Genomic DNA, 27,923 nt, shown 5'->3' on the forward strand with positions numbered 1-27,923 from the left:
TCTGAGTTAGAGACTACACCATCATGGTTATCCGAGTCATTAAGGATCTTTTTTGTACAGTCCTTCTGTGTATTCTTTCCATCTCTTCTTGATTTCATCTGCTTCTATAAGGTCTTTACCATTTCTGTCCTTTATTGTGCCCATCTTAGGATGAAATATTCCTTTGATATTTCACAGTTTCTGGAAGAGATCTCTAGTCTTACCCTTTCTGTTGTTTTCCTCTAGTTCTTTGCATTGTTCATTGAAGAAGGCCTTATCTTTCCTCGCTATACTCTGGAACTCTGCATTTTGTGAGTGTGTGCTGTGCTAAGCTACTTCAGTCACGTCCAACTCTTTGTGACCCTACGGATATGTAGCCTGCCAGGCTCCTCTGTCCATGAGATTCTCCAGGCAAGAATACTAGAGCGGGTGGCAATGCCCTCCTCCAGGAGATCTCCCCAACCCAGGGATTGAACCCGGGTCTCTTAAGTCTCCTTTATTGGCAGGTGAGTTCTTTACCACTATCGCCACCTGGGAAGTTGAGTGTGCCTTTCCCTTTCTGCCTTGCTTTTCACTTCTCTTCTCTCCTCAGCTATTTGTAAAGCATCCTCAGACAACCACTTTGCCTTCCTGAGTTTCTCTTTGGGATGGTTTTGTTTGCTGCCATCTCACTAGAAAAGTGAGAAAAGACTTAACCTCCCTAGAAACAAGAAATGCAAATTAAAACAATTTGCTTCATCTGCCAGACTAAGAAAGATTATATCAAGTTTGGTTTAGAGGTAAGTTGTATGAATGTTTTCCTACTTCACAAATATGCATCAAGTATGTGTTAAAGGGAGCTTCCCTGGTGCCTCCCCGGTAAAGAACCCGTCTGCCAAGTAGGAAACATGGGTTCAATCCGTGGTTCAGGAAGGCCCTCCTGCAGGGGGAAATGGCAACCCACTCCAGCTTTCTTGCCTGGGAAATTCCACGGACAGAGGAACCTGGCAGGCTACGGTCCATCAGGTCACAAAAGAGTTGGACACGACTTAGCGACTAAATAACAACAACATGTTAAAAACACACATCCCTCTGACTTCCAAATTTCATTTTTAGAAATTAACCCTACATAAATAATTTAAAAGAACAAAAACATAATAAACATGTTCAAAGCATTGTTATAATAGTTTTAAAAAAAAGCTAAGAAATCTATGTACAACACAATAGGAGATAAACTGAGTAAAATATAATTTTACATATTTATATGTGCATGGTTGCATGCACACACACACACACACAGTATATATACAAAGGCCACAAGGTACAAACCCAAACATGTTATACACACACAACCAAACATATCCTATAGCTATTGATTTCCTCAGTGGTGGGATTTGGGAGATTTTTCTTTCTTTTTGCCCTTTGGAGTTTTCTCATGTTTTTCAATCAATGAATATGTATTATTTGTATGTTTCAAAGAGTGAAAAAAAAGTAGTGTGGGTATGTATTCAAAAACCTTCACATACAAAAGCTCTGTTAGGAGCTTATATATCCCCTTTTAATTAACTTAAGGTTTATATTTTCGTCTTCCACACATAAGAGTTTCAGCTCATGAAATTCAAGAACATTTAAGTTGAACAAGCTCTCCTAGCAATTTTTATAAGAATTATTCTTCCTATAGTCAGTAACATTATATTTCCTAATACTCAAACTACTAGAGAATGCTGTGAAAAATAATTCATTTAAAAAAACCAAAATTCCAGATATTACTGATGACCAAAATGGAGGTTAATAAACTTCTTTGACTGAGTAAGAAAACACAGTTTCTTAATATAAGAAACTCTGGAAGACAATACGCAATGGTTATACGTTAGTATTAATGAAATGAAAGAATGATTTGCTTTATAAACTTTAAAGTATCTTTAAATGTCTCTAAAAGCGTAACTGTACTGACTTTAAAATGACAAGAGATAAAGATCTCTTAATCCAGTGTTTGGAGCCACAGACTACTGAAAAACTAATCATCTGTGAATGTAAAAATAAATCATAGTCTATGAACATGAGCAAGTGTTACTAATTTACACAGAGCTATCCAAGAATCTCTTTTATATATATTAGGTACAGCTGTTTTTCAGAAGCAAACAAGAAGTGTCAGAAAAGTAGAGCCAGAAGAAAATATGATAAAGCTCATTTTACTGGGGACTGGTATTTATTTACTGACTGATTTATTACCATCACGGGAAACAGAGAATCAAAATCCCCCTCTCTTCCCGTGAGCAATTCTAATGCTTCTGATGGAGCCAGCACAAAGAATACAGGCCCTTTGAGAACACCCAGCGCTCTGTCAATGCTGGTTTGTTTCCTCCTAGAGATGAGAAGGAAACGATCCTGAAAGCGTCTCACATTTTAAAACAAAAACTCTTTACCAAAGATTAAAAAAACAAGTCACCGTTAAGTCTTAAAATAATGGGTACAAGTCAGGGCAAAACGGGCTGGGAAGAGGATGGCCTTTAAAGGACTCCATGTACTCAGCTTCAGGAAAATATTTAAAAGTGTTAAAATACCAACTAACTGCATGAGCGTTAGTCAACTAGTAATAAAAGAACTGGATTAATTGATTTCTAGGTTATCTGCCAGTTCTTCAATTGTGTAATTCTCTACTGGGGAACAATAGAATATATCAGGAGAAACGGTGTCATTAAAAAACAACATATGTGAATAAACATAGGCACACTAAACAAAAAGTGAAAACACACATATATGTAATCCTTTGTATAAACTTATTTTGTGTTAACAAGGGAAGGGAGACTATTTTCTCTGTGTTTTTTAACTTTCTAATTTGCAGGACTATTGCACCTGGACAGGTATCCCGACACCACTCGGAAAGACAGAAAATTCACCAGGCGGACAAAGGCAAACTTCGGCGGTTTTTGAGTCAGCCTGATTGTTTTAATTGCAGTGAGTTGGCAAATGTATGACACAGAGGCCAGAGAGCAGCTCCGTTTTCTATTTTCTATTAAATACAAAGCATAGCAATTTTCAGAAAATACTCCACAGCATTTTTCTTGACTGGAAAATTGGCATAGCCGGGGTTTGCCCACAGTCTACACAGCCAAGCCCTTCTGGGAACAGGTGGTAAGTGTTCCAGCAAGTCATTTGGGTGGAGGGCAATGACCTTATGACCTTCTCTAGGACAGACATTGTTGGTGAGAGGTGCCACCAATTCACTGAATGTGGGACAGAAATGTAGGTGCTTCTCCTTTTATCAGGGATGTATTTAACAATTCATGCAGGCAAGTCCACATTTCTAAACAGAGACTTCGACGGTGCCAGGTGCTACACGTTCTCCTGTGTCAGTGCTCATCATCTGTTTAACTTTGAGAAAAGATTTACTATTAAGAAAACTAAGCAATGGTCAATCTGTTAGTAACATCTGCTTCCTGAAAAAGGAAAGCATGTTGCAAGAAGAAGATTTTCCTAAACGTAATCATAAGAGGTTACAACACAAACCAAGATATAATCCAGTTAAGGATATCCAGTTATCTTTATTTTATTCCTTTTCCATAATCATTCACTTCCCCACAGCTGCAGTATGAGCATGATGTCAACTATCCTTTCTTCATTTGTATACTGCTTCATCATTTATGAAGAATGAGGAAGACATTCTTCACAGACATTATCTCATTTGATCCACATACAAGTTTGAGGCGTAGGTCTTATGCTTGTTTGACAAATGGGAAAATTTGAGGCTGGCAAACTTGAATCACTTGCCCAAGGTCACATCTAGTGAGTGTCAGGACATGAATCTGAGCCTTCACCTTCTAGTTTGCATTCCCCGTAACAACAGAGCCAAAGCCAAAACAAGAAGAGAGAAAACAAGGCCAACTTATACAATCATGGTTGTACCCCAAAGTAGCTTATAGTATGGGTGTGCACGCATGCTGCCGCTTCAGTCACGTCCAACTCACTGCAACCCTATGGACTGAAGCCCACCAGGCTCCTCAGCCCACGGGATTCTACAGGCAAGAATACTGGAGTGGGTTGCCATGTCTTGCCATGTCTGGATCTTCCCGACTCAGAGATCAAATCTATGTCTCCTGCATTCCAGGCGGATTGCTTACCACTGAGACACCAGGGAAGCCCTTAACCAATATCAAACAAAATACTTAAAAGGGCACTGTGACAAGAGAATAATCCCCACTACCCCACTCTGCCACCAAAGATGTTCAAATCCTAATCCCTGGAAACTTCACACCAGGTCAAATGTCACACCTGGATATATGACATTACACAGCAAAAGGAACCTAGCAGGTGTGATTCAGTTAAGGGCCTTGCAATGGAAAGTTACTCAGGATTATCTCAGTAGGCCTGATACAGTCACAGCAGGGAGGCCGAAGAGTCAGTATCAGTGATGTGGCCTGAGAAAGACTCAACCTGTCAATCCTAGCTTTTAAAACAGAGGAAGGGGCTACAAGCCAGGGAAGATGTGTGGCCTCTTCAAGTTAGAAAAGGCATGAAAATGGCTTCTTCCTTGGAGCCCCCAAGAGGAATGCAGCACTGCAGACACCTTGATTTTGGCCCGATGAGACATCTGACCTTCAAAACTGAAGATAATAAATTGTGTTGTTTTCAAGCCTCCAAATGTATTTATAGTAACGTGATGAAAAGAATAAGAAACTAATCAGGCATGAAGACAAAACTGAGATAACAGACTAACCCTATCTTGCTACATAAATATTCTTGATAATGTTTTGCATACCAACATAATACAATTTTAGAATATTTTTACTTCTTAAAATACACAGATCATTAGTCCATACACTAAAGTAGATTTGCTTAAGCTCTACTTTCCCACATCTGTGTGCTGTGTACTGTCGTGTCTGACTCTTTGCGACCCCATGGACTATAGCCCACCAGGCTCCTCTGTCCATGGGATTCTCCAGGCAAGAATACTCTAGTGGGTTGCCATCTACATGCAGATAAATTGTATTTTCTACATAACAATCACTTTGTTTTTTTAGAAGTAGGGGAATAAGAGTTAACAAACTACTGTGTATAAATAAACAAGCTCCAAGGATATATTATAGAGCACAGAAAATATAGGCACTATTTTATAATAATTACAAATGGATTATAATCTTTAAAAACTGTGAATCACTGTGTTCTATACCTGAAATGTATAAAATATTGTAAATCAATTATATCTCAAAATTTTTTTAAAAAATCATATTAGTAGAAAACAAACAAATCATACCCCAAAATGACTTTTTAAATTTCAGTAATTCAACCCATGTCTCAAAGTTCAGATTATTCTATCAATTTAGGGAAAAATCAGTTTTCAACCATTATGCCAACCTTGGTTAAAACCTACAAATTTTGTAGAGTCACTAGATGAAGGGGTTTAAAAATCTAAGTGGGTAACTACCATTTCAAAGTAGCTGAAATCACTGAACAGGTATGTAAAATGAGACACGAGGTTTTCCTTTTTACATACTAGTTGTGGTTTTATTTACATATTACATCAAAGGAATCAGCAGGAAAAAGAAAAATAAAGAAGACAAATCACACAAAAGGACACAACTAGAAACATAATAAAGTTTATGTTTAGAAGTTAACAAAACAAAACAAAGAAGACAAGCAAAAGTCAAAAGCTTATAAGAAAATTAACAGAGAGCATCTTTAGGAACTAAATTTCACAAATCCATGAAATAAGAAAGTTTAGACTGAGGCTTTCTTTTGTTCCTACAGGATCAATAATGCACCAATATCATTCAAAAATCAAAGCAGTAAATAAGCTTACCATCTCAGACTGAATTTTCTACTAAATTAAACTTTTCATCACAGAACCCTACATTTTCCTTGTTTAAAAGACACGTCTACAACATTTTGGAGCTATCCATATGATTAACATTCATTATTTCATGGAACTTATATAGTTCTTCCAAAATTAATGACTAAGAAAATTAATAGAATGGGTACTGAAAATGTTACTTTCTCTATAAAGTTCACATCAAATCTACTTAGCATGGCAAAGAACCAAGAGCTCTACCCACTAAGCTCTAGATCCTTTTATTTTTCATACAATGCTCTATGTGTATTAGGCTTGATGGTGAATTTATTTGGTTAGATTGCTGGCTTAAAGTATCTTTTTAAAGTTCATTTAGATCCTCCCTCCATTTACTTCCAGCTTAATTTCTCAACATGCCCTCAATACCCTCACCTTATGCATATAAATCTTATAGAAAAATGTACACATGCAGGTCGCATAGAATTATTTGATTTTCCTTCATAAACACTTTTACGAATCTATGCATATTTTGTTTCCTCTGCCCTGGAACTCTCTCTTGCCTCTGGTGAATTCTACCTTATCTTTTATTAGCTACCTAAAATATCAACAACTGATCTGGGAAGCCTTTCTCCAAGGCCTCAAGCAGAGTTAAGATTTTCTGGGTCTGCCTCCTTTATTTCAATATAAATCTACTTGTGTCTACTGCTCAGACATAAAGTGACATAAATTTTGGTCTTCCAACCATAATTTTTAAAATCTTTCTTCCTCTTCCACCACCGAAAATCATGCCCTGGGACAGGAAAAAAAGCACACTACAAGCATTCATCTTTCCTCTCTAAGAGCTAAGAAACTAAGTGTTACGCTGTTCTAATACCAAAATCCAGATTTTCTTTCTTAGCTACTGCTACATGTCTTAATGCATGTGACAAGTCACACTAAAATGGCCTACAAAGTTATATACTGTTTAATATCTAGGTATATCTTTGGTAAACAGAAAATAAAATTGGTTCATGAATTACTGATCAGTAACAAACACACAATGAACCTGAGCAAACTCCGGAGATAGTGGAGGACAGGGAAGCCTGGCATGCTACAGCCAATGGGGTTGCAAAGAGCTGGAAGTGACTTAGCAACTGAACAACAACCACAGATACACACTGGATTTATAAAGGATTTTTCTTACTATGACCTTGTTTTTAACCTTGTTTTTAAAGAGAAAAAGGTACTGTCTTATTGCTATTCTTTTTCTTCGTTTGAAGAACTTAAGTTTTAGTTCTCTAAACAAGCTCATAATCTATCGTCTCTTAGCTGTCCAGCTAAGATAGACTTTCTGACATAGGCACAGGCATATGGCTTAGACTAAGTCAGATACTACCATAAAAGCTTTGAATCTCTAGCAAGTGATGCAAAAAGCCAGAGATGGGTAAGAAATTACTCTCATGGTGGTGTCCCATAGCCAGTAACTGCAATTCCAATACCAATAAAACCCCACACTACTAGTTCCTCTGTTAGCGTCTCCTGCCCATTATTCAGAAAACTATCAAGTTATCAATATTCTGCCAATAAATTCCTATTCAGCAACATTTAGCCAAAGTCAATTTTTATTGCTTTACATGAAGAACCCAACACCTGCAGGCAATAAATACACACACACAGCCTACCATATGCCAAGCACTTCTCTATTCACTAGCACGCAATGGTGAGCACAAACAAATTTGTGTGGAGAATTTACAGTCTACTTTGGAAAACAAACACATCGTAAGACAACCAGAAAAAAAAGAAGAAAAGAAAAGAAGTGTACATTTTAGCTAAATAAAGAAAAAGAGCTGTACTTACTGCATTGACAGCCTGCATAGAAAGCTGATCTAAAAGACAGACAAAGGGAATGGGAAAGGACATTGATAATACACTATTTAATACCAAGTATTTGTAGTATCTCCAAAAAGCACCTTACTGTAAAAAACTTTACTGTGATTCTGGAACTAGCTGATGTTTGTTCTTATTATAAGAAGGGATAAAATCACTATTCTGTTTTTAAAGAGAAACAGCCCAAGAAATAAATGAACCTAAAGTAAGTACTTCCTACAGTTACAAACTTCAAATGTTGATACAACTATCAGGAGGGATTCTCAGGACTCAATGTAAGGGTCAGACTGACAAAACCACCGGAGACCACACTGAGCACCAGTCTATTTCGAGGCTGTAGAACAGAACCGGACATAGCTCCCTGGAGAGAGTCCTCACGTGAACTTTCCTGTCCAGCAGTACCCACAGCTGTCCAGAGCACTGCTCTCTGCCTCGCCAGGAGGCAGCTCAGACGTGAACAAGATCTGGTGGACGGAGCCGCCACCAGTGCGTCAAGCCTCATGCCCCATGGGAATGGCATCTCCTGAAAAAACCCCACAGCCAGCACGTTCAGAGATCCCACAAAGGACATGCCAGTTATGAGTCAAGGCACTCAGGGAACACTAAAGTTACGGCTTCCCCATCACGTACTAATAGTCTATAGTTTCTCCTAAACTAAATTCAATTTACCAACCAAAGGCCATTCTTAGCAAAGCAACGATATCTATTTACTTAGCCATACAGGACCCAATAAAATAGAACAAGAAACTTAACAGGAACTCGGGCTGGCATGAAGAATAGGAAAGGGTTTTAATAACCAGTTTCCAAAATCTGACTACTGATAATTTTACTTAGTTTTTATATCCCTACATGTATTATTCAGTTAGGCTGCCTTATGCTAAAGTAACAAGCATCCCCAACATCTATTAGTCAAAAACAACAAAAAGTTATTCTATATACATACATTGTGGGTCAGTAAGAGCCTAAGCTTCACATCATCCTCACTCAGGAACCTACACTGAGGGAGCCTCTATCATTTAAACTATCATCACTCACTGCGGCATCTGGCAAGAGGAGGAGCAGAACAATGTCCCAAATCCTAAACCCTTCCACCTACACTGCTGCTCATGTTTCATTGGCTAGCAAAAGTCACAAGGGCTTACCTAATTCAGGGGCACTCCTAGAAGTTTTAAAAATATGATACTAATCACTAGTTGTAATATCTACTCTATATCATCTAAGAGCTAATGTAAATAAAATAATTTTATAAATTCAACATCACAGTAATTTTATAAATTCAACCATTCAACATAACCGTAATCCAAGTCTATGCCCCAATCATTGATGCTCAAGAAGCTGAAGTTGCCCAGTTCTATGAAGACCTACAAGACTTTCTAGAACTAACACCATAAAAAAAAAAAAAAAAAAAAGTGTCCTTTTCATCATATGGGATTGAAGTACAAAAGCAGAAGTCAAGAGATACCTGGAGTAACAGGCAAGTTTGGCCTCAGAGGACAAAATGAAGCAGACTTGAACAGTTTTGTCAAGAGAACACACGGGTCACAGCAAACACCCCTTCCCAATAACCCAAGAGACGACTCTACACATGGACATCACCAGATGTCAATATAGAAACCAGATTGATTATATTCTTTGCAGCTAATGATGAAGAAGCTCTATACAGTCTGCAAAAACAAGACCAGGAGCTGACTGTGGCTCAGATCATGAGCTCCTTATTGCAAAATTCAGGCTTAAATTGAAGAAAGTAGGGATAACCACTAGGCCATTCAGGTATGACCTAAATCAAAAATCCCTTAAGATTATACAGTGGAGGTGACAAACAGATTCAAGGGATTAGATCTGGTAGACAGAGTGCCTGAAGAACTATGGACAGAGGTTCTTAACACTGTGTAAGAGGCAGTGACCAAAACATCCCAAAGAAAAAGAAATGAAAGAAAGCAAAATGGTTCCAAATTGGGAAAGGAGTACAACAAGGCCATCTACTGTCACCTTGCTTACCTAATTTTATGCAGAGTACATAATGCAAAATGCCGGGCTGGATGAAGCACAAGCTGGAAGCCAGAGTGCTGGGAAAAATCTCAACAACCTCAGATATGCAGATGATACCACTCTAATGGCAGGAAGTGAAGAGACACTAAAGAGGGTGAAAGAGGAGAGTGAAAGCTGGCTTAAAACTCAACATTCAAAAAATTAGAGGATAATGGCATCCAGTCCCATCACTTCATGGAATATAGAAAGGGAAAAAGTGGAAGCAGTGGCAGACTTTACTTTCCTGGGTTCCAGAATCACTGTGGATGGTGACTGCAGCCATGAAATTAAAAGATGCTTGCTCCTTGAAAGGAAAGCTATGATAAACATAGACAGCATATTAAACAGCAGAGATTGTTTGCCGACAAAGGTCTATACAGAAATCCAGGTAGCCCCCAGCTACAGCCATGTCCCAGAATCTGCACACTGCTCTCATTTTTGGGGGCTTCATCTCTCTGATTGGTGCCGCCTTCTACCTCATCTACTTCCAGATCCTAATGCGACTGTAGGAGTGACAGAAGCAACAAGCCATTAATCGAGCTGATATTGTTCAAGAAGACATGCAGCCACCATGGTTGAAAGTGTGGCTGGATCCATTTGGTAGGAAATGAGAAGACTATCACCACCTTTAATTATGAAAGGAGAAAGGACTTCACACTTTCCGTTCTACACCAAGTATAATCAATCATCTGGCTAGACAGTGATGGCTGGAGAAGAAAATTCTAGAAAGCCATAAAGAAGAGTACTGTATACAAGGATTAAATTCCCTTCTTAAGTTCAAAAGAATCCTGGAATAAATCACACCAATAGGAAGGTCTTCATGATTTGGTTTCCTTTCTAAAAAACGAAGCTCTCTCACCCACCTGGGATTGGAGGCGATCTATTTATCATTCAATCTCTACCTCTTACCCACCTGGGCTGTGATATGAATATAAGCAACCAATAGACTGGGGAAGATCCTAGTCTGTTTTGCAGTCTTCCAAATGGGAAGTTTCAGGGGGAAACCACCATAATGAGCAGCCTCATACGGCTCTCCGAAAATGTTAAAGTTGATAAAAGTCTTTGAGGACAAGGTACATTGTACTCTTCAAAAATAAATAGTTCAACTCAACTATCTCATTAGGAAGGTGGCTCTATGTTGAAAAATAAACTTGAAGCAAAACTAAATGGATAAGCATGCCTATCAGAAATCACTGTTGAATTAACTGAAGTGAAAGTGTGTATATTAAAATGATTTCTTTTCACTTCAAAAAAAAAAAAAAAGCTCTATATATACATAGAGAGAGAGAGCTCTCTCTATATATAGTCAAAGTTATGGTTTTTCCAGTAGTCATGTGTAGGTATAAGAGCTGGACCATCAAGAAGGCTAAGCGCCAAAGAACTGATGCTTTCAAACTGTGGTACTGGAGAAGACTCTTGAGAGTCCCTTGGACTGCAAGGAGATCAAGTCAGTCAATCCTAAACGAAATCAACCCTGAATATTCACTGGAAGGACTAAAGCTAAAGCTGATGTTTCAGTTATTTGGCCACTTGATGCTAAGAGCCAACTCGGTGGGAAAGACCCTGATGCTAGGAAAGATTGGAGGCAAAAGGAGAAGGAAGCAGCAGGAGAGATGATTAGATACTGCCACCAACTCAATGGACATGAATTTAAGCAAACTCCAGGAGACAGTGGAGGACAGGGAAGCCTGGCATACTACAGTCCATGGGGTCGCAAAGAGTTGGACACAACTTAGTGACTAAACAGCAGTAAATTTTATTTCCCAAATATTCAAAAAAATGAGGATGGAGCCCTTTAAAGCACTTAAGTCTCCTCTGGACTCATAAACACAATAAAGAGGAGAAAATAAATAACTGAAACTTTTCATGGTCACCCCTGGAATGTAGTACAGCTCTGGAAAGGTAGGCAATTTTCCCAAAGTAACAATGGCAACCCACTCCAATATTCTTGCCTGGGGAATCCCACGAACAGAGGGGCCTGTCTGGCTACAGTTCACGGGGTCACAAAGAGTCGGACGTGACTGAGCAACAGAAACACTGGAAAAAATGGCAGAGCCTGGATTAGAACGCAGGTCTGTGTGACTCCAAGGTCTATTTCCTTGTTATGACATGATGGTGTATAGCAAATATAGATGGAGAGAGAGAAGAAAGAAGAGTCAAAGAGCAAACTCCACAAGAGTACCAAGAAGGTTAGGAGGCAGGGAACTATATTTAATATCCTATGACAAAACATAATAGAAAAGAACATGAAAAAGAATACATATATAACTGAGTCACTTTGCTCTATTGAAGAAATTAACACATTATAAATCAACTATACTTCAATAATTTTTTTTTAAAGGTTAGGAGGAATAAGAGGACAAGATAGTTTCAGACAGGCAAAAAGTGACAACTTTAAATAAGACAGTGGTGGATGAGGGATCAAGTGTCCACTGAGGCAGAGCTGCCACCAGCGATTTGAATTTGGGCAATGCTGGGTTGGGTTCAGGGAGCCGCCAGACTGAAGTAGCTGAGCGTGGGAGGTGATAAAGGAAGGCAGAGTGGTCAATATCCTACTTGTGAAGAAAAGGAGAAAGGAAAATGGCTAAGAGAAGACACAAGCTCAAGGGAAAGCTGTTTCGATTAATTTTTCAGGTAGGAAAAATTAAAGCATGTTTGAAAGTTGTTTTCTTTTTTTAAAAAAAATTAAAAAAGGAGTACGGGGGAAGGGCAGGATCATAGAGACAAATCAAAGTAAGCAGGGTCCCTGAGAAGGGAGAAGGAATAACAATATAAAGCAACTTGAAGGGGAGGACAGAGGACAAGATTGTTGGATGGTATCACCGACTCAATGGACATGAGTTTGAGCAAACTCCAGGAGATGGTGAAGGACAGGGAAGCCTGGCACGATGCAGTCCACCAAGTCGCAGAGTTGGAAATGACTGAGCAACAGAACAACAAATACTAAGTCAGTGACTAGTGCGCCTGGCCCTGCACGTTTTAACATTCCATTTAACTCCACAGGAATCAACTCATTCCTTTTAACACATTCCTGCACTGTCAGGGAGAGGGTGGTAACCTGTTAGTAATCTGTGAAAAGTTAAACAGCAGTAAATGACAGGGCTGGGTAAAGCCCCAGGCGGTTTGCTTCCAGAAACCACATTTATCCCTTCAGCTACTAATTCCCCTGACTCAAGACTGAGGATAGGGAAAGAGAAATACCACTATCTCTCTTGAGATAATGAAAAAGATAAGACATCAATGGTGCAGAGATGTTGATGTATTTGAGCTAGGACAGAACAGAGGTGTGAGGAAAGTTCAGGAGGATGCTGTAAGTTGTAAGCATTTCTTCCACAGTCAAGACACAGCCTAGGTGCTAGTTCCAGATTCACATGTTTAGGACTAGATTACTGAAAACCATATTGTACTGTTTTCTTAAATTCAAACACTATTTGGATAAAAACTGTAATGGAAAAAATACAATTTGTATATTCTCTTCATAAGAGAAGTCTAAGAGGCTGTACAAAATGATTAGAGAACTATCATAAACAAGGACTAAAAGAATAGAACAAAAAGTCCATACATGTCAGTGTACAACTAAAGGACTTTAGCAATTTCCTCACTATAGGAAAAGCTCTTATGACTCTAATTTATTGGGTACCACTTGTGCCAGGCACTGTTTTAGGCCCTGGGATTGCAGCAGTGAACGAAACAGATAAAAACAATCCCCATGGAATACATATCCTAATTGAAAGAAAGGATAACTAAAACAAATTAATTAAAAATAAATAACTTCTATAGCAATGTGAGTACTAAGGAAAAAATAAAGCAGAGAAGACGATGGAGGCACAAAGTGGGAAAGGGGGAATTGGAATTTTAAATAAGAAGGTCATTGCCTAACTGAGAAAATGACATTTGAGGAATTTCCAGAGGAGGTGATGGAGGCACCCAATGCACACTTGGGGAATCAATGTTTCAGGCAGTGGAAACAGTCCAGGCAAAGATGTGGTGAGATTGTGCCTACTGTTTATAAACCTCTGCAAAGAGACCCAATGAGGCTGGAAGAGCATGAAGGTAAAGACAGAACTGGTGGGCTGGAATACTCAAGAGTCCTCTCAGCTACTGTGAGACAGTGAAATCTGTCCACTCAGTGGAATCTGAATGGGAATGTTTCGATCTGAATATTTTAAAAGAATCACTCTGGCTGGTCTAGAGAACAAACAGCAGCGGGTACCTGGGGCAGAAGCGCAGAGAACTGTGAAGGGTGATGCTGGCTCTTTTCCATCTGCCCCTCCAGGTCTGCTCTCCACCGTCCCCCAGCCTACTGTGTGTGTAGAATGCCTAGGATGCTGACCGCAGTGAACTCATGGACTGTCCTGCCTGCTGGCACGAGATAAACAATATGGACTGTAGATACATAAAACTGAATAATCGCCATGATTGGCAAAGAATGAGGTAAATCTATATATGTCTATAAGAGATTATATTGGGACGAGGAGGGGGTTGACTCAGGTGCCTTAGTAATATACAGAAGACTCCTATTCCATGCGTTGCTTTTTTTTTTTAAAGGATATATAGATATGTAGGAATAAGAAAATTCTAAGAAGATAAAAGAAATTGTTTAAAGTGGTGGCCTCTAAGCAGGCTGATGTGAGCAAATCCATTTTTCACTGTCTACTATTAAACTGTTTGAAATTTTTTGAATAAACAAATTTCAATAAAGACCAGTTAATAAATAACCTTGCACTGCACAAAACCTATGGTGCTGAATACAGAACTATATCTGAACAGTTAAGCAGTTTTATTCATTAATATGCATATTTCATTAGAAGACATAAAAGCTCTGACCAATAGTACCCTGAATCAGATATATTTCTCTATTTGTGGTAAAACTGAACCTTTTACATACTCCTAGAGTTTTCCGAATGCCATATATATGGGGGGAAAAAACAAGGTTTAATGCAGATGGTTTCAAACGGAAAAAAAGCAAACATGACCTGATTCCTATAAAGAACTGGCTTAATGATATTTATTTTGGCACTGATCATGATATCAAACGGAACAGTTCATATCATGACTTCTGTTTCACTGATACTGTAATTCCCAGAATGAATATTTTAGAACTAGCAGTAATTAACAATACGGAAAAAAATACTAATTTTCTTCAGACTTATCTTAAAATATTCTGTCAAAGCCAGCAAATCAACACTGTTAAAAAAATTATGCAAACTATTATACCTGAAGAATGTCAAACTATTTCTTTAAGGATTCTCTAAGCTTTCACAAATGTAGATAAATATACCAACACAAATATATATAGGATTATGCATATTTTATTTTACTTATGTAAGTGAAAAACTTAAAATTATTTCTCATCTTATCCTATTTTTCTCCTTACCACCACCGTGGAATTGTCCCTGTAGAGAAAACTTTAATGTTATCAGAATCATAACATAGTATTTCCCCAAAAATTCTAGAAAAGAATTTTTTTTAAGTCAACCGAACCTGCCTGAATACAAAAGATTCCTCAACTGGTTTTTTTTTTTTTTTTTTTTTTTTCTCAACTGGTTTTTGATAAAATTTTTTGCATCTCTTCTGAGTAAGTTTTTTGTTCTTTCTCTGTTGGCAAAAATTTTAATAGATTTCCCCAGACTTCTGCAGGTTAACATTATCAGTTAAAGTTGGGGACATCTAAAGTAATAGAAACACAATGTATTAAGGCTTTTATATGCCACAAAATTGTACAAAAAAAAAAATCATATAATCATATAATCATTTGTCTTTAACTCTCTAGAGATCTAAAGTACTTATATATGTCATCAAATTGTTACATTTAAGCTAATGCAAGTACTTTCAAAAATTAAATGTTTTAAAATATGTCAAATGGAAGGAGGTAAAGATAGGGGGAAGACATAAGTAACAGAAATTAAGAAAAGGGGCCACTATATAAATGTTTACCTGTTGCATCAAACTCAATTGGCTGGCACCTGCGGTGAGAAGACCAGTCACACTTAAGGACTTGCCCTCCTTCCACAATCCCAGGCTGGGTAGTGTTCGCTTTGGGCGCTCCCACCAGAAGAAACATCCTGCTAAAATACAAATGGGAAGACAAAGACTTTAAGTGACACAAAGCATAAACCATCTCTTATGATTTAGGAAAAGCAATCATTCTCCTTATTTTATCCACAAGTATTTTTAAAAAACCACTCACTGAGAGCATAATCCATCTTCCTTATTCATTCGGTGCTCTTTTACATACATACATTATTCAGCATGGTTTATTCAGTCCAGTAACACATTACAGTGCAACTTCAGGGTTGTTGTCGCTGTTGTTCAGTCATTAAGTCATGTCAGACTCCACTGCGATGACATGGACTGCAACACGCCAGGCCTCCCTGTCCCTCACCATCTCCCAGATCTTGCTCAAACTCATGCCCACTGAGTCGGTGATGCCATCCAACCATCTCACCCTCTGTCGTCCCCTTCTCCTCCTGCCCTCAATCTTTCCCAGCATCAGGGTCTTTTCCAGTGAGTCGACTCTGCATCAGGTGGCCAAAGGACTGGAGCTTCAGCTTCAGCATCAGCGCTTCCAGTGAATATTCAGGGTTGATTTCCTTTAGGATTGACTGGTTTGACCTCTTTGCTGTCCAACAGACAGACTCTCAAGAGTCTTCTCCAGCACAATTCAAAAGCATAAATTCTTTGGCGCTCAGCCTTCTTCATGGTCCAGCTCTCACATCTGTACATGACTACTGAAAAACCACAGCTTTGACTATAGGACCTCTGTCGGCGAAGTGATATCAACTAAAAATTTATCCCAGCCAAACTGTCACTTTAGATAGGTACAGTTTATCATGTCAATTATAGCTCAATAAATTTGTTAAAAATATATGCTGGCTGAAGACAGGGACATTTTGTTTTAATTTGTGGGGTTTTTTTTAATGATTTACTTTATACATTCTATATCCTGAATGTTAAAAAAAAAAAAAATGATTCTAACGTATGGTAATTCTAAATATTATCATTTCTCCCCTGGGAAAACTTATCTAGTTTTAAAACTACATACTTCAATTTTTTTTTTTATAGCGACTAACAAATTTCTCTTTTCACTGGATTAATCTAATCAACCTTTGGTCAAAGAACAAAACCACTATTCAATTTCCTAAAAGGGCAAAACTAGCAAAAGACAAAAATAATCAGGAATCAGATTTGAAAGTAAAAGAGGTCTTTTCTTTAGCTGCTTCTATTCATTCAGAAAAAGATATAGATTGAGTGTCTCCACTACTAAGGCAGAGATCTGGGCACCAGAGAAACCAGGGTGAATAAAACCATCTTCTTTCCTCCTCCAGTGAAGCTCACATTCCCTCGGGGGGAAAATCAAGAAACTAGCAAAGAAAATTAGTCCCTGTTATGAAAGAAAGCAACAATTGGCTGAGAGACATTATGTATGGGGATCTTTAGATAAAGGAAAGTTATCTCCAAGGAATGCAGGGGACAGATTTTCTTCAGATAAAGGGATATCTAAGGAAGTTATCTTTACAGAACCAGGAGAAAAGACTTCTTGTAGGTAAAGTCTCAAATGGATTTACCTCTAAGTACACTGAAGTGTACATGATTAGAAGGAAGTTGCCAAAGAGTGTCTTGTGTACTGGGAGCAGGGAATAAGGGAGTGGGATGCAGAGGTTGGACAAGTCAGTCCATCCTAAAGGAAATCCACCCTGAACATTCATTGGATGGACTGATGCTGAAGCTGAAGCTCCAATACTTTGGCCACCTGATGAGTGGCTCTACTGAACAGCCAACTCAGTAGAAAAGACCCTGATGCTGGGAAAGATTGAAAGCAAAAAGAGAAGGGGGCGGCATAAGAAGAGATGGTTAGAGAGCATGACGGACTCAATGGACGTCAATCTGAGTAAACTCTAGGAGACAGTGAGACAGAGTAGCCTGGAGTGCTGCAGTCCACGGGGTCACCAAGAGTCAGACATGACTTTGTGACTGAACGACAACAATGGAGAGGTGGAAGGGGACATCCCAGGCAGAGGAACAAAGACGCAAGGCAGCAAAGAGCTTACCAAGAAGAAGAGCAGCTGCAGGACAGCAAGCTGAGAATATGGCACAAAATAAAACTGGGGTGCTTGGCCAAGCTAAATCACACGGGGTCCTTCAGCCAGAGTAGAACTTTCGGGTTTTCTCCTAAGGTCCGTGTGAAGCTTCTGAATGTTTTTTTAAAGCAAGAGAAAGACATAATCTGATAAAGAAAATGAAATTGGGTGCCTTAGGGGAAACAAATAAAGGGTTGGGGGGGGGGGGGGCAAAAATGGAGCAAGAAAAGTGAGAGACTTCCAGCAGCGGAGGGAGGAGGTGACAGTAACTGAGACTGGGAGGGTAGATGGAGAAAGAGATGGATGGGCAGATTTGGAAAACATCTGGAGTAGAATGAACAGGAAGAGCTGGTGGCTTGACTACGGTAGAAAGGGAAGATGAGATGAAAGAATAATACCTCGGTTTCCTTCTGGAGCGCAGGAGTGGAGAACCATATACTGTGCTAGAAAAGCAGAGAGCAGGGAAGCAAAAGGCAGACTATTTTACAGGAAAACCAAGAATTCAGTTCCCAACATGTTAGCCTGCAACACCTGGGAGACACCTAATTGGTGATCGGTGGCTCTAAGGAGAGTTCTGTCTCAGAGATAACGTGGTGAGAAAGTCAACTAGGAATGCGTAGTTTCACACAGAGAGGATCAAAGAGAGAAAGCAAAACTATTTAGGAGTTAGAGAAAGAGGACAGCCTAAGAGGCTGAGCAGAAATGCACTGTAGAAGAATTAGCAGGATGGAGTCAAGCAGAGAAGGCCCTCGATCAATGCTACCACCATTATCATTTCATTTCCTTATTAAACACTAAGACCACTTGCATTCTTCTAGCAAAGAAAATACTCATAATTGCTTTTCACTTTTTTGTGAAGTTATGAACAAACCTACATCTTAAATATGGAATGCTCTGATTTCTTTTTTTTTTTTTTTTGAGCTAGAAGATATTTTATTTTAAGGTTGTAAGGTGATCATGGCATCAAAGGAAAAGTGATAAAACTGATTTGGGGGAAGTACTGGAATGCTTTGATTTTAACTTTCATTTATCAATTTCATTTCTTCTGGATGATGGTATCTGCCAAATCCTATGTAGACCAGTCAAGAGCTACTTCAAGAATTCAAGAATTACTTGAATCTTGCTTTCAGATACTTATCTTAAAACTCCACACTCAAAAGACAAAATTCCCAACCAAGCCACACCCTGCTGAATAAAGTTTTATGCAGTCATATTTGGCATCAGTAAAACACCAATGCTGGCTCTTTCTCCTCATAGCCAACTAAGTTTTCATTCAGCAAGGGAAAAAAAAAAAAGCTGAGTAAGAGAAGCCTTAACCCCCATGAAGAGAGCAGCTCAGTTATCATCCTACCCTCCTTCTCTACAGCAGAGCTGGTTAACAGCTAAATTACACACACACACATCCATACACACACATATATATATATGAAATCTGCCTTTCAACAGGTCAAAAATTTGGCTACAAAATTATAAAACTGCCCCTCTTCACCTGAATTAAATGATTCTTGAGTACAAGATACGGGGGGAAAAAAGCATTTCTGAGAAGTATACTTTTCAGATCTATACCTAAAAAGGCACAGGATCATTCCTGCAGTAGCCACAATACAAGCACGGGTGTGTGTTATGCTTTTTGTGTCGTGGATAAAGGACAGGTTCCAGGACGTCAGGACAGAAGAGCTGGTTCTCAGAATCTATCTAAAAACCTACAAGCAAACTCATTTCTGAACTGTCCTCACACAGCACACCACAGAATCTTTAAGAATTTTTTTGTCAAAGCACTTCTTCCGACCTTATAATAAACTGCTTCCATGAATGAAGGATATCCTCATTCATTTATGTACTGCCACATAATAAGCACTTTAAAAAAAAAGCTTTTTAAGTGACAACTGAGTGGCCAGTACATTTGATTTAACAGCCATAAATAAAAAGCCACCTCCACTATCACCAAGCCCTGCAGAATGTAGAAATCCTCCTCCAATAAACATCTGATTATTTAAGTTATCCTTAAAATAATTTCTTTCTGTAACATATCGCTTCTTAATCTTGGATTTCAGATACTTTCTTTACTTGGCACTAGAGACAGAGAGGGCTGGGAAGCTGGTAGGGGACAGGGCTTCAGCAAAGACAGAAAAAAAAGGGCGCTGTAGGAGCGTTCTGAATGGAAATTGCACTCCCTCTATTGGGAGCAAAGAGCTCAAGTTCCTTGGATTAGACCAAGAAAAAGGCTGCTGCTTTTCATCAGACCATTTGCACATTATGGGCATGAAATGACAGTAATTAGATGTGCTAACCAGGCTGTTCATCAAGTTTTCCTAAGCATACCTTCATGTGCAGTCTTGCACATTGGTGAAATGCCACAGAAATGGTAGAATAATATAAAAGGAATGTGTGAGCATTCTCATCTTCTAAGTGCTAGGTTAATGGGAGGAATGGGAGGGGAAAAAAAGCTGAGAAATAAAGTTCTTTGTGCAAAGTGTCAACATGATATTTAAGTTACTTTTAAGAGTGTTAGAGCAAGTTCTAAAAGAGAAAAATGGAGAGATAAAAACAGTTAAGACTGCCTTAGACAAATGTTAAGTCCTAAAAGGGAGAGAAAAAAGTTAAGCATTTGTAGAGAATAAAGAGTACAGAATGGCAAAAGATACTACATGAGAAAATTAAGACTATAAGGGCAACACATACCAGAGAGTAAAAGCCCGTTAATGTGTTGGGAGGACAAGGTTATGTCGTGTGTCTTTCTGCCACAGCAACAAAAAACAGCCTGTTAATAAAACACCTTATAAATAATGAAATCATTTTTACTTAAGTTCATCTAAGAATATCTAATGAATGTCTACAACAGCTTAACTAAAGTAGAAGAAGTGACAGAGCAGGAAAAAAAAAATGTGATATAAGCAGCACTGTCTAATGGGCAGTTTGGGACTAAAGGTTCTAATCACCATATAAATCACTCAAGAAAGTCACTGTAAATCTCTCAGCCTCAGTTTCCACTTCCACTGTATGGAAATAATAATGCCCACTACAATTATTTAAAGGAGAAATTTTCTGAATGTGAATAGTACAGATTAAAGCAAACTTAGAAAATGTGACCACATCATAAAAATACAAGATGATGACATTGAACAAAAAACAACTATTAATAAAATTATTCCCTAATAAAACAAGAAATAAAAGTTAAAATCTCTTTTTAAAAGAGCTTTTCTTTCCTCAATTTTCTCAAAGGGTCATTAATTAACCCAAAGGCAAGCTCTCAGGAGAGAGGTAAAAAAAGAAGGTAGAAAATAGTTGGCTTGCAACATTTCATGACAATGGTGGAGAGTTGGGGAAGATAACACAGGGTTAGTTGAGGCTGACAGAGACTTCTCTGATAAGCAGCAAAAATGTGAAGTTGAGCAACTTAGTTTTACATGCAATTTCCTGACAGAATCCATCTCCCGCCAGAAAGTTTGCCCCAAAACAGTATCAGAATCCCCATTTTCACCCAATGACTTATTTTCATTAAACGGCTTTAAAATTAAGGTTTACATATATGAGCAGGCTATTAATATCATGCCAAGAAATTCTAAAATACAAAGAGTAGAATGTGTGTTTGGGGGAAGCAGGTGAAGAAGAAAGAGGGAGGGACAGCAGATAGGAAGGGAGAAGGGAGAAAGGAAGGGAGGGACAGAATGAAGAAGAGAGGAGGAAGCACAAGAGAGGGGGAGGAAAAGGAAATTTAAAAAAGGGAAGGGAAGCAGGGCGGGAGAGGGAGGGGAAGAGGATGTGAGACAGAGACAAGAGGCTTTGAGAAGACAACCAGGAAGATGCCCTGTGGATGCACTTCTAAACCAAAGCATGCTTTAAGGGCAGTTGCTTCAGGGAATGTGACCTTGACTACCAAGGAGTGACAACCAGCCAAACAATGACAAGAACATTTTTCAAACCCTCCAAATGAACTAAGTTATTTGGCTGCTTTCAGCAGACTCTCCATGATAAAGCACGTTTAATACATTTTGGCTGACTCTGGCTGACCAGTGAGGTTTCACCAACAGGAACTTTTGAAAGATTATCATATACATATTCAGAGAGAAATGTGCATAATATTGTGCTGAATGTTATTTCAGAACTATAATTCCAGTCTCATTTACTTTTCATCAAAAAAAAAAAAAAAACCCAGCTACAGTCAACATTTATATGATGTAAAACAGATGCATTAACTATAAAGTCTATGTATTTGCTCTTTTCCTCCATAATATTTATCCTATAAACCTTGGGCCTTAATCAGGAGAAATCAACATAGGACTTGCTTTCTAAATAAAAATGACAGAATCTACGCATGTATGTTATTTATGATAAGAAAAAAGAACCAATATAGCCAGAACCACACTATGTTCAGTTCATGAAAATAACCTGTGTTATTTGGCAAAGGGTTGTGAAGGGAAGTGAAGAGGCTCAGTCGTGTCTGACTCTGTGCAACTCCATGGACTATAGCCTACCAGGCTCCTTCGTCCATGGGGTTTTCCAGGCAAGAGTACTGCAGTGGGGTGCCATTTCCTTCTCCAAAAGGGTTGTGAAGATGGTTACAAAGATGAAGGGAGAAATACGATGTATGCTTTTAAATGCAGATGCAGACTGGGACAGACTGAAAGGGGCCTTCATCCAGGTTAAGTAGTTTGGACTTCATCTCTGGCCATGAGAACATTGTTGAGGAAATTTAAACAGCAGAATACCAGGATCAAAAGATGCTTCAGAAAGAGAAAACTATTAGAAACATGTAAGATGTTTTGCAGGTCTAAGAGCTAAATGATGAACAAAAAGGGTGATGACCTGAGTACCACAGACCAAGCTTGTGACAGCTCGTCAAAAGTACAAGTGGAAAGCAGGGATGGATGCAAGAAACATTAGCAAGGAAGAACTTCTAGGACCTTCTGCCTGGTGACTAATCACTGACTAATATTAGGGGTGTGCAGTAGGAGAGACAAAGAAAAATAGAAAATGAGAGGGAGGAATATGAAATTATTTCCAGAGCGACAGAGAGAATGAAGATGCCATTAATAGAAACAGAGGTGCAACTGACATCGCTTAGTGAAAAAGTTCCTTTTCTTTTTTGTCAAATTGAGGTAAGGCAGTCTAGTCAAGGAGAAATGATCCAGAGGCTGTTGAATATAAAGTTTGAGCTCTGCTTTGAGATGGAAGATGCAGTCAGGGAAGCAGTATGGTTTTAAAGCTCTCCAGGTGTTGCAAACAGGAAGTCAGGACTGAAAACCATTTTCCATTTTGCAGGACAGTCTGTGACCAGGGCACATCCACCCAAACCTTGTCTTTGGGGTCACAGGACAAGAAGTAACTGTAAATAAGGCTCCAATCATGTTTAATGGGGCGGGGCGGGGGGGAGGCTTATAATCTAGTGTTGCTCATTATAGCATCATTTTAAAAATATATGTAAAATGAGAACTGGATGACATATCTTAAGAATAAGAAAACTCTTCATTTTCTTCTTAAAATTTGAACACAAGAATTAAATGGAATTTGAATTTCATTTCTTCTGCCTTGTGTTCCCATCTTTTCCATTTTTCCCCACATCCTCCCACTCAAACAACTGAAGGCTGCAAACGCTTCTGGCCTCAGTTCTCTCATCTGTAAGAATGAGTTTATCTGCTTCCCTTCTTCCCCCAGGGGTCTGTGGTGTAGAGCAAAATGAGAAATCACAGCAAAAGTGCTTTGTAAATTATAAAATAGGTCAACCAATGTAAAATACCATTATTATAACTAAGCCTAGGGTGTAATTTTTAACTCCTTCAATTACTCTCCATAAGAAAACATGCCTTCGCTTCTTGGCCTGTATACACTATTTAAACTTTATGTAAGTTTGGCAATATAGTCATCATAAATTAATGCATACAGGAAAAAATAATAGAGAGTGCCAATGTTTTATTTTTCATAATTACTTTTCCTTTTCTTCTGAAGCATAGCTAATTTACAATGTTGTGTTCGTTTCTGGGTTACAGCAAAGCGATTCAGTTTTATATATATGTGTGTGTGTGTGTACGTATTCTTTCCCATTATAGCTTATTACAACTTATTAAAAGACACTGAATATAGTTTCCTGTTCTATATAGTAAATCCTTGTTGCTTATTTATTTTATAGACAGTAATTTGCATCTGCTAATCTCAAGCTCCTAGTTTATCCTTCTCCCCTACAATCATTCCCCTTTGGTAATCATTAAATTTGTTTTCTATATTTTTCATAATTTTCAAATCACAATTTTTCTGACTTTTCACTTTAAACCTAAGACATTTCTGGATAAATTTTACTGAAGTCACTTTAATATTTTTGCTTAGTATGAACACTGATTCATTAGTTTTCATGAGGGTATGGATATAAGTTGGTAACAATTTTCTATAACAAGAAAAATGAGACATAAAACAGTCCTACAGCTTGCCAAAGGTATTTAGACACCTTCAGAAATCAGAAGCAGCAGGAGGAGACCTCATTGCTTCCTCATTAATCCAGGCACTCATCCTTCAGAAGAAAGGAATTTTTAATTAGCACTTTTTTTTAATGTGAGTGTTATCTCCCTTTAGATGTTTATTATCATACCAAATGACAACAACAAATGCAGCTGCTGATACTGTAACTGGCATTCTCCTGCACCTCGGATTCCAATGCTTGTTAAACTTTAAAAGTACCTTTCCACAAAATTAAGCACGTTGTTGTTTAATCATTTCAGTCCTGTTTGACTCTTTGCAACCCCATGGACTGTAGTCCCCAGGTTCCTCTATCCATGGGACTGTCCAGGCAAGAATACTGGAGTGGGTTACCATTCCCTTCTCCAGGAGATCTTTCCAAGCCAGGGATGGAATCCACATCTCCTGCGCTGGCAGCGGATTCTTTACCACTGAGCCACCAGGGAAGCATAAATTTGCATCAATCTTTTTTAAATCTGAAAAGCTCAGAAGTAGACACCTTTGTTTATATATATTTTGGAGTTTTTTAATCTCAAAGATGATTTTGTATTTTTTTAAGTTAGGCTATTTCTAGAGCTCACTTGTCTATTAGTAACGATGTTAGTGAAGAAAGTTTCAAAAATGTTATATGAAACCAAACCAACTTCAATTTTACCTTACCACTAAAGGCCCAAGTGGGAGATCATGTAAACCTGTGAGGTCACAGTATATTCAACAACTACAATGACTAGTCACAAATTAGACATCCAGCTTCGCAACCAAAAAATAGGAAATATGTCATGCCAACAGTCAACATTACTGCATTTTCCATGGTAAAAACACTTAAAAGTTTATCACTTTGTCACATATCTTTACACCACTAAACTCAGAGGGTTGCCACAGAATTTGCAAAACATTCCATCAATGTGAAAGTATTTAAATGCTAATTCTTGTTACTGTAACCCTTGACAAAAGACAACATGTATTTTCAAAATTATTAGAATTAATAAGAGCACTCTGAGAGCAATTAAAATCCTCTGCAATATAAAGGCATACACTTAAAACTATCTGGGGACAAAAAGAAATTTAAATAACAAAAAAGGCTGAAAATATGATTACACCAAATGAGAAGGCAGTAAATGCTTCCTGAAGTTAATGATTATTTTTATCACTTTGGAAAATCTGTGCTCAGGTCTCATAAAAAGCAATGACGCTGGAGAAAACAAAATTGAGTTCACTACAGAGAAGGAGGTCTAGTTTCCACCAACTGCTTCCAACAGATTTACTGCTGCAAAGGTTGTCACCAAAATGAATGATAATCAGCAACTCTCAGAAAGAATAAATCCTGATGAATATTATTAAGAGTCAAAGAGAAATACTTAATCATCCTCAAATGGTTCTAAAAAGCACTGACCATTAAAGTTATCCTCCCTCCCCTCCCCAAAAAGCAATACTTTAAAATATAGAAAAAAACAAAACTATGTTGCTACGATTTATAAGAGCTAAGAACAGTACTCCCTGTTGAAAACAAGATTTAAACATCAAAAGACAGCCAGTGAATACATTAAATCAGTATTTCTAACGTTAAAAAAGGTGATGGGTGGTGAGAATGATGTCAGCGTTTGGTGACCTGAAAGACAACTTTTAATCCAATAATGACAATAACTCTGTTTCAAATCCTGTGCAACGCGAAACGTTGGCAATTTGAAACATAACTGAAACGACCTGTGGTGAGTGAAAACTCAGCAAACACCCTTGTTCTTTCTGAACAATGACCCAAATAATGGATCACTATAAAAAGAACAGATGACACATCCAATTCATCTGTTCAGCCTCCAATGTGCACAGGTTTGACAGCCTCAGAGATAAGACACAATGAATTTCCTACGACAGAATGGTCATTTTAGCCAGCAGAATGTCTGGAAAAGGAGCAGACGAGGAGGAACAGAATCAGACTGAGAGGCGTAAAGAATGAGGGAGGGCTTTGGGGAGAGCGAAAAACACGGGTGTGTAAGTAAGTCTGTGAAGCAAAAAAGACGACTACAGGAAAGGCTAACTTTAACTGGTATTGGAGAGAAAGAAGCTCGGAGATGAAACTGACCAAGTCCAGGACGCCCGCAGAGGCTGCGCGGTGTTCCGCCGGACTAGCCTTTGTTGATTTCCCTCTTCCCTAATTTTAAGCACAGGTCTGCTGCAAAGCGCTCCCTACGAAGAAGGGAGAAGGGGGAGCTGGGTGATGAGCAGTGCGGGGGTTCACCTCCCCCAAGTATTTCATCCACCCAGAATCTAACTCGCCCAGTGAGGGGGAGGGAAGGTTAGAAGGAACGGAGAAAAAGACGGCGGGATCTTTTGCAGAGGTCGCTCCCTATGGGAAATCGCAGGGTGGGTGCGCTTGATGGCGGAGGGGGCCAACTCCCCTTCCAAGTGTGGCCACTTACGAAGACGCGCTGGGCACGAAGAAGTCCACCGCGAAGCCGAAGTAACTTCCCTCTGGGCCGGAGTACTCCGCAGGACTCTCCACATCTAGATTGAAGGCGCCGCAAAGAGGCAGCAGGATTCCGGGGAGAAGGAGCAGGAGGCGGCGGGGGCGAAGGCGCAGTCGCCGCCGCGGCAGAGAAGCCATCGTGGAAGCGCGCGGGGCGCCGAGCCCGGAGCCGCGGCCGCCCCGCCCGGAGCGCACGGTGCCCGCGGCCCGCCGCCTGCGCGCGCCGAAACTTGCCAGCTGCTCGCTTCCCCGCGAGTCCCGGACAGCGCTGGGGGAGGAAGGAGGGCCGAGCTGCGGGGCGGCCGCCCGGGAAGTGGGGCGCAGCGCGCGCGGGGCGGGGACAGCGGCGCGGGCGGCCCCCGCCTCCCTCCCGCTCGGCCGCTCAGCGTCGCGCCTCCGGCTCGGGACTGCCGGGAGGGGCGCCGCTCCCCCGGCCGGGGTCCTGCCTCGGCCAGTGGGAGGAGGCAGAGCAGGAGGAGGAGCCGCCCTGGAGGCTGAGCCAATTCGCGGGAGGAAGTGGGGGAGGAGAGTCCGCCTCGGACTGGGGCGAGCCGAGCACACTTCCGTGCGCGCTGGCGATCACCTCCTGTCCCAAGGACGGGGCTCGAGGATCCAGGCCCCAGACCCTCAGAGCCCGGGTCAGCGGCAGCGCTCCTAGGCTAGGGCCTCAGACCCAGAACCGGAGTGGCGGGGTGTGGGGGGGAACGATGGTCGGTGGAGGAGATGCTCGAGCGTCCCAACCCGCCCCAACCCGTCCCAACTCCGTCCCCTACGGAGTGCCAAGGGCAGCCGGATTCCGCCGGCAACTCTTGTGCGACTTGTATTTAAAAATGAGTAAAGCTTTGTCCATTTCCCGTGTTTCTGGTACTTTAAAGCTCTCAGGCACTCTCAGACTAAACTCTGTAATTACTGGTCGTTTTCCTCCCCAACTCTAGCCCACACACAAACGTGAACTTAATTATAAACTTTCAGAATGCTAGCACAGCCTCTTCCAGGGGAGTCGTATTAAAGCTGATCTTCAGCCGACCATGAAAGGATGGGCAGGGCAAAGAACCGCAATAATGGTTTTAAATTACGTAAGATTAGTCAAAACCTTATTCCTAGTTTATTGGTCTAGGAGTACAAAGGTGTGATCACTCACACTCACCTAGAGCAGGACATCCTGGAATGTGAAGTCCGGTGGGCCTTAGGAAGCATCTCTATGAACAAAGCCAGTGGAGGTGATGGAATTCCAGTTGAGCTGTTTCAAATCCTAAAAGATGATGCTGTGAAAGTGCTGCACTAAATATGC

General features: G+C 39.7%; 1 protein-coding gene and 1 pseudogene across 2 annotated transcripts in view; one reads left to right on the forward strand and one right to left on the reverse strand.

Annotated features, from left to right (window-relative positions):
* Nucleotides 1–26,922, reverse strand: part of ITGAV (integrin subunit alpha V) — a 102,258-nt gene extending 75,336 nt beyond the window's left edge. Inside the window, exons 1-2 of one of the 2 annotated variants that reach the window (XM_043894782.1) lie at nt 26,586–26,922; nt 15,578–15,705 (exon numbers count right to left, since the gene is read on the reverse strand). In XM_043894782.1, the coding sequence (XP_043750717.1) occupies nt 15,578–15,705; nt 26,586–26,770 (313 nt within the window). In that variant the 5' untranslated portion in view covers nt 26,771–26,922. Of the gene's footprint in view, nt 1–15,577; nt 15,709–26,585 lie in introns of both variants that reach the window. The other variant, XM_043894781.1, reaches the window with a different exon arrangement.
* On the forward strand, nt 10,048–10,251 carry LOC122688647 (annotated as a pseudogene).
* Nucleotides 26,923–27,923: the final 1,001 nt, after the last annotated feature.

This window comes from Cervus elaphus, chromosome 33 (genome assembly GCF_910594005.1).
Source record: "Cervus elaphus chromosome 33, mCerEla1.1, whole genome shotgun sequence".
NCBI classification, from domain to species: Eukaryota; Metazoa; Chordata; class Mammalia; order Artiodactyla; family Cervidae; genus Cervus; species Cervus elaphus.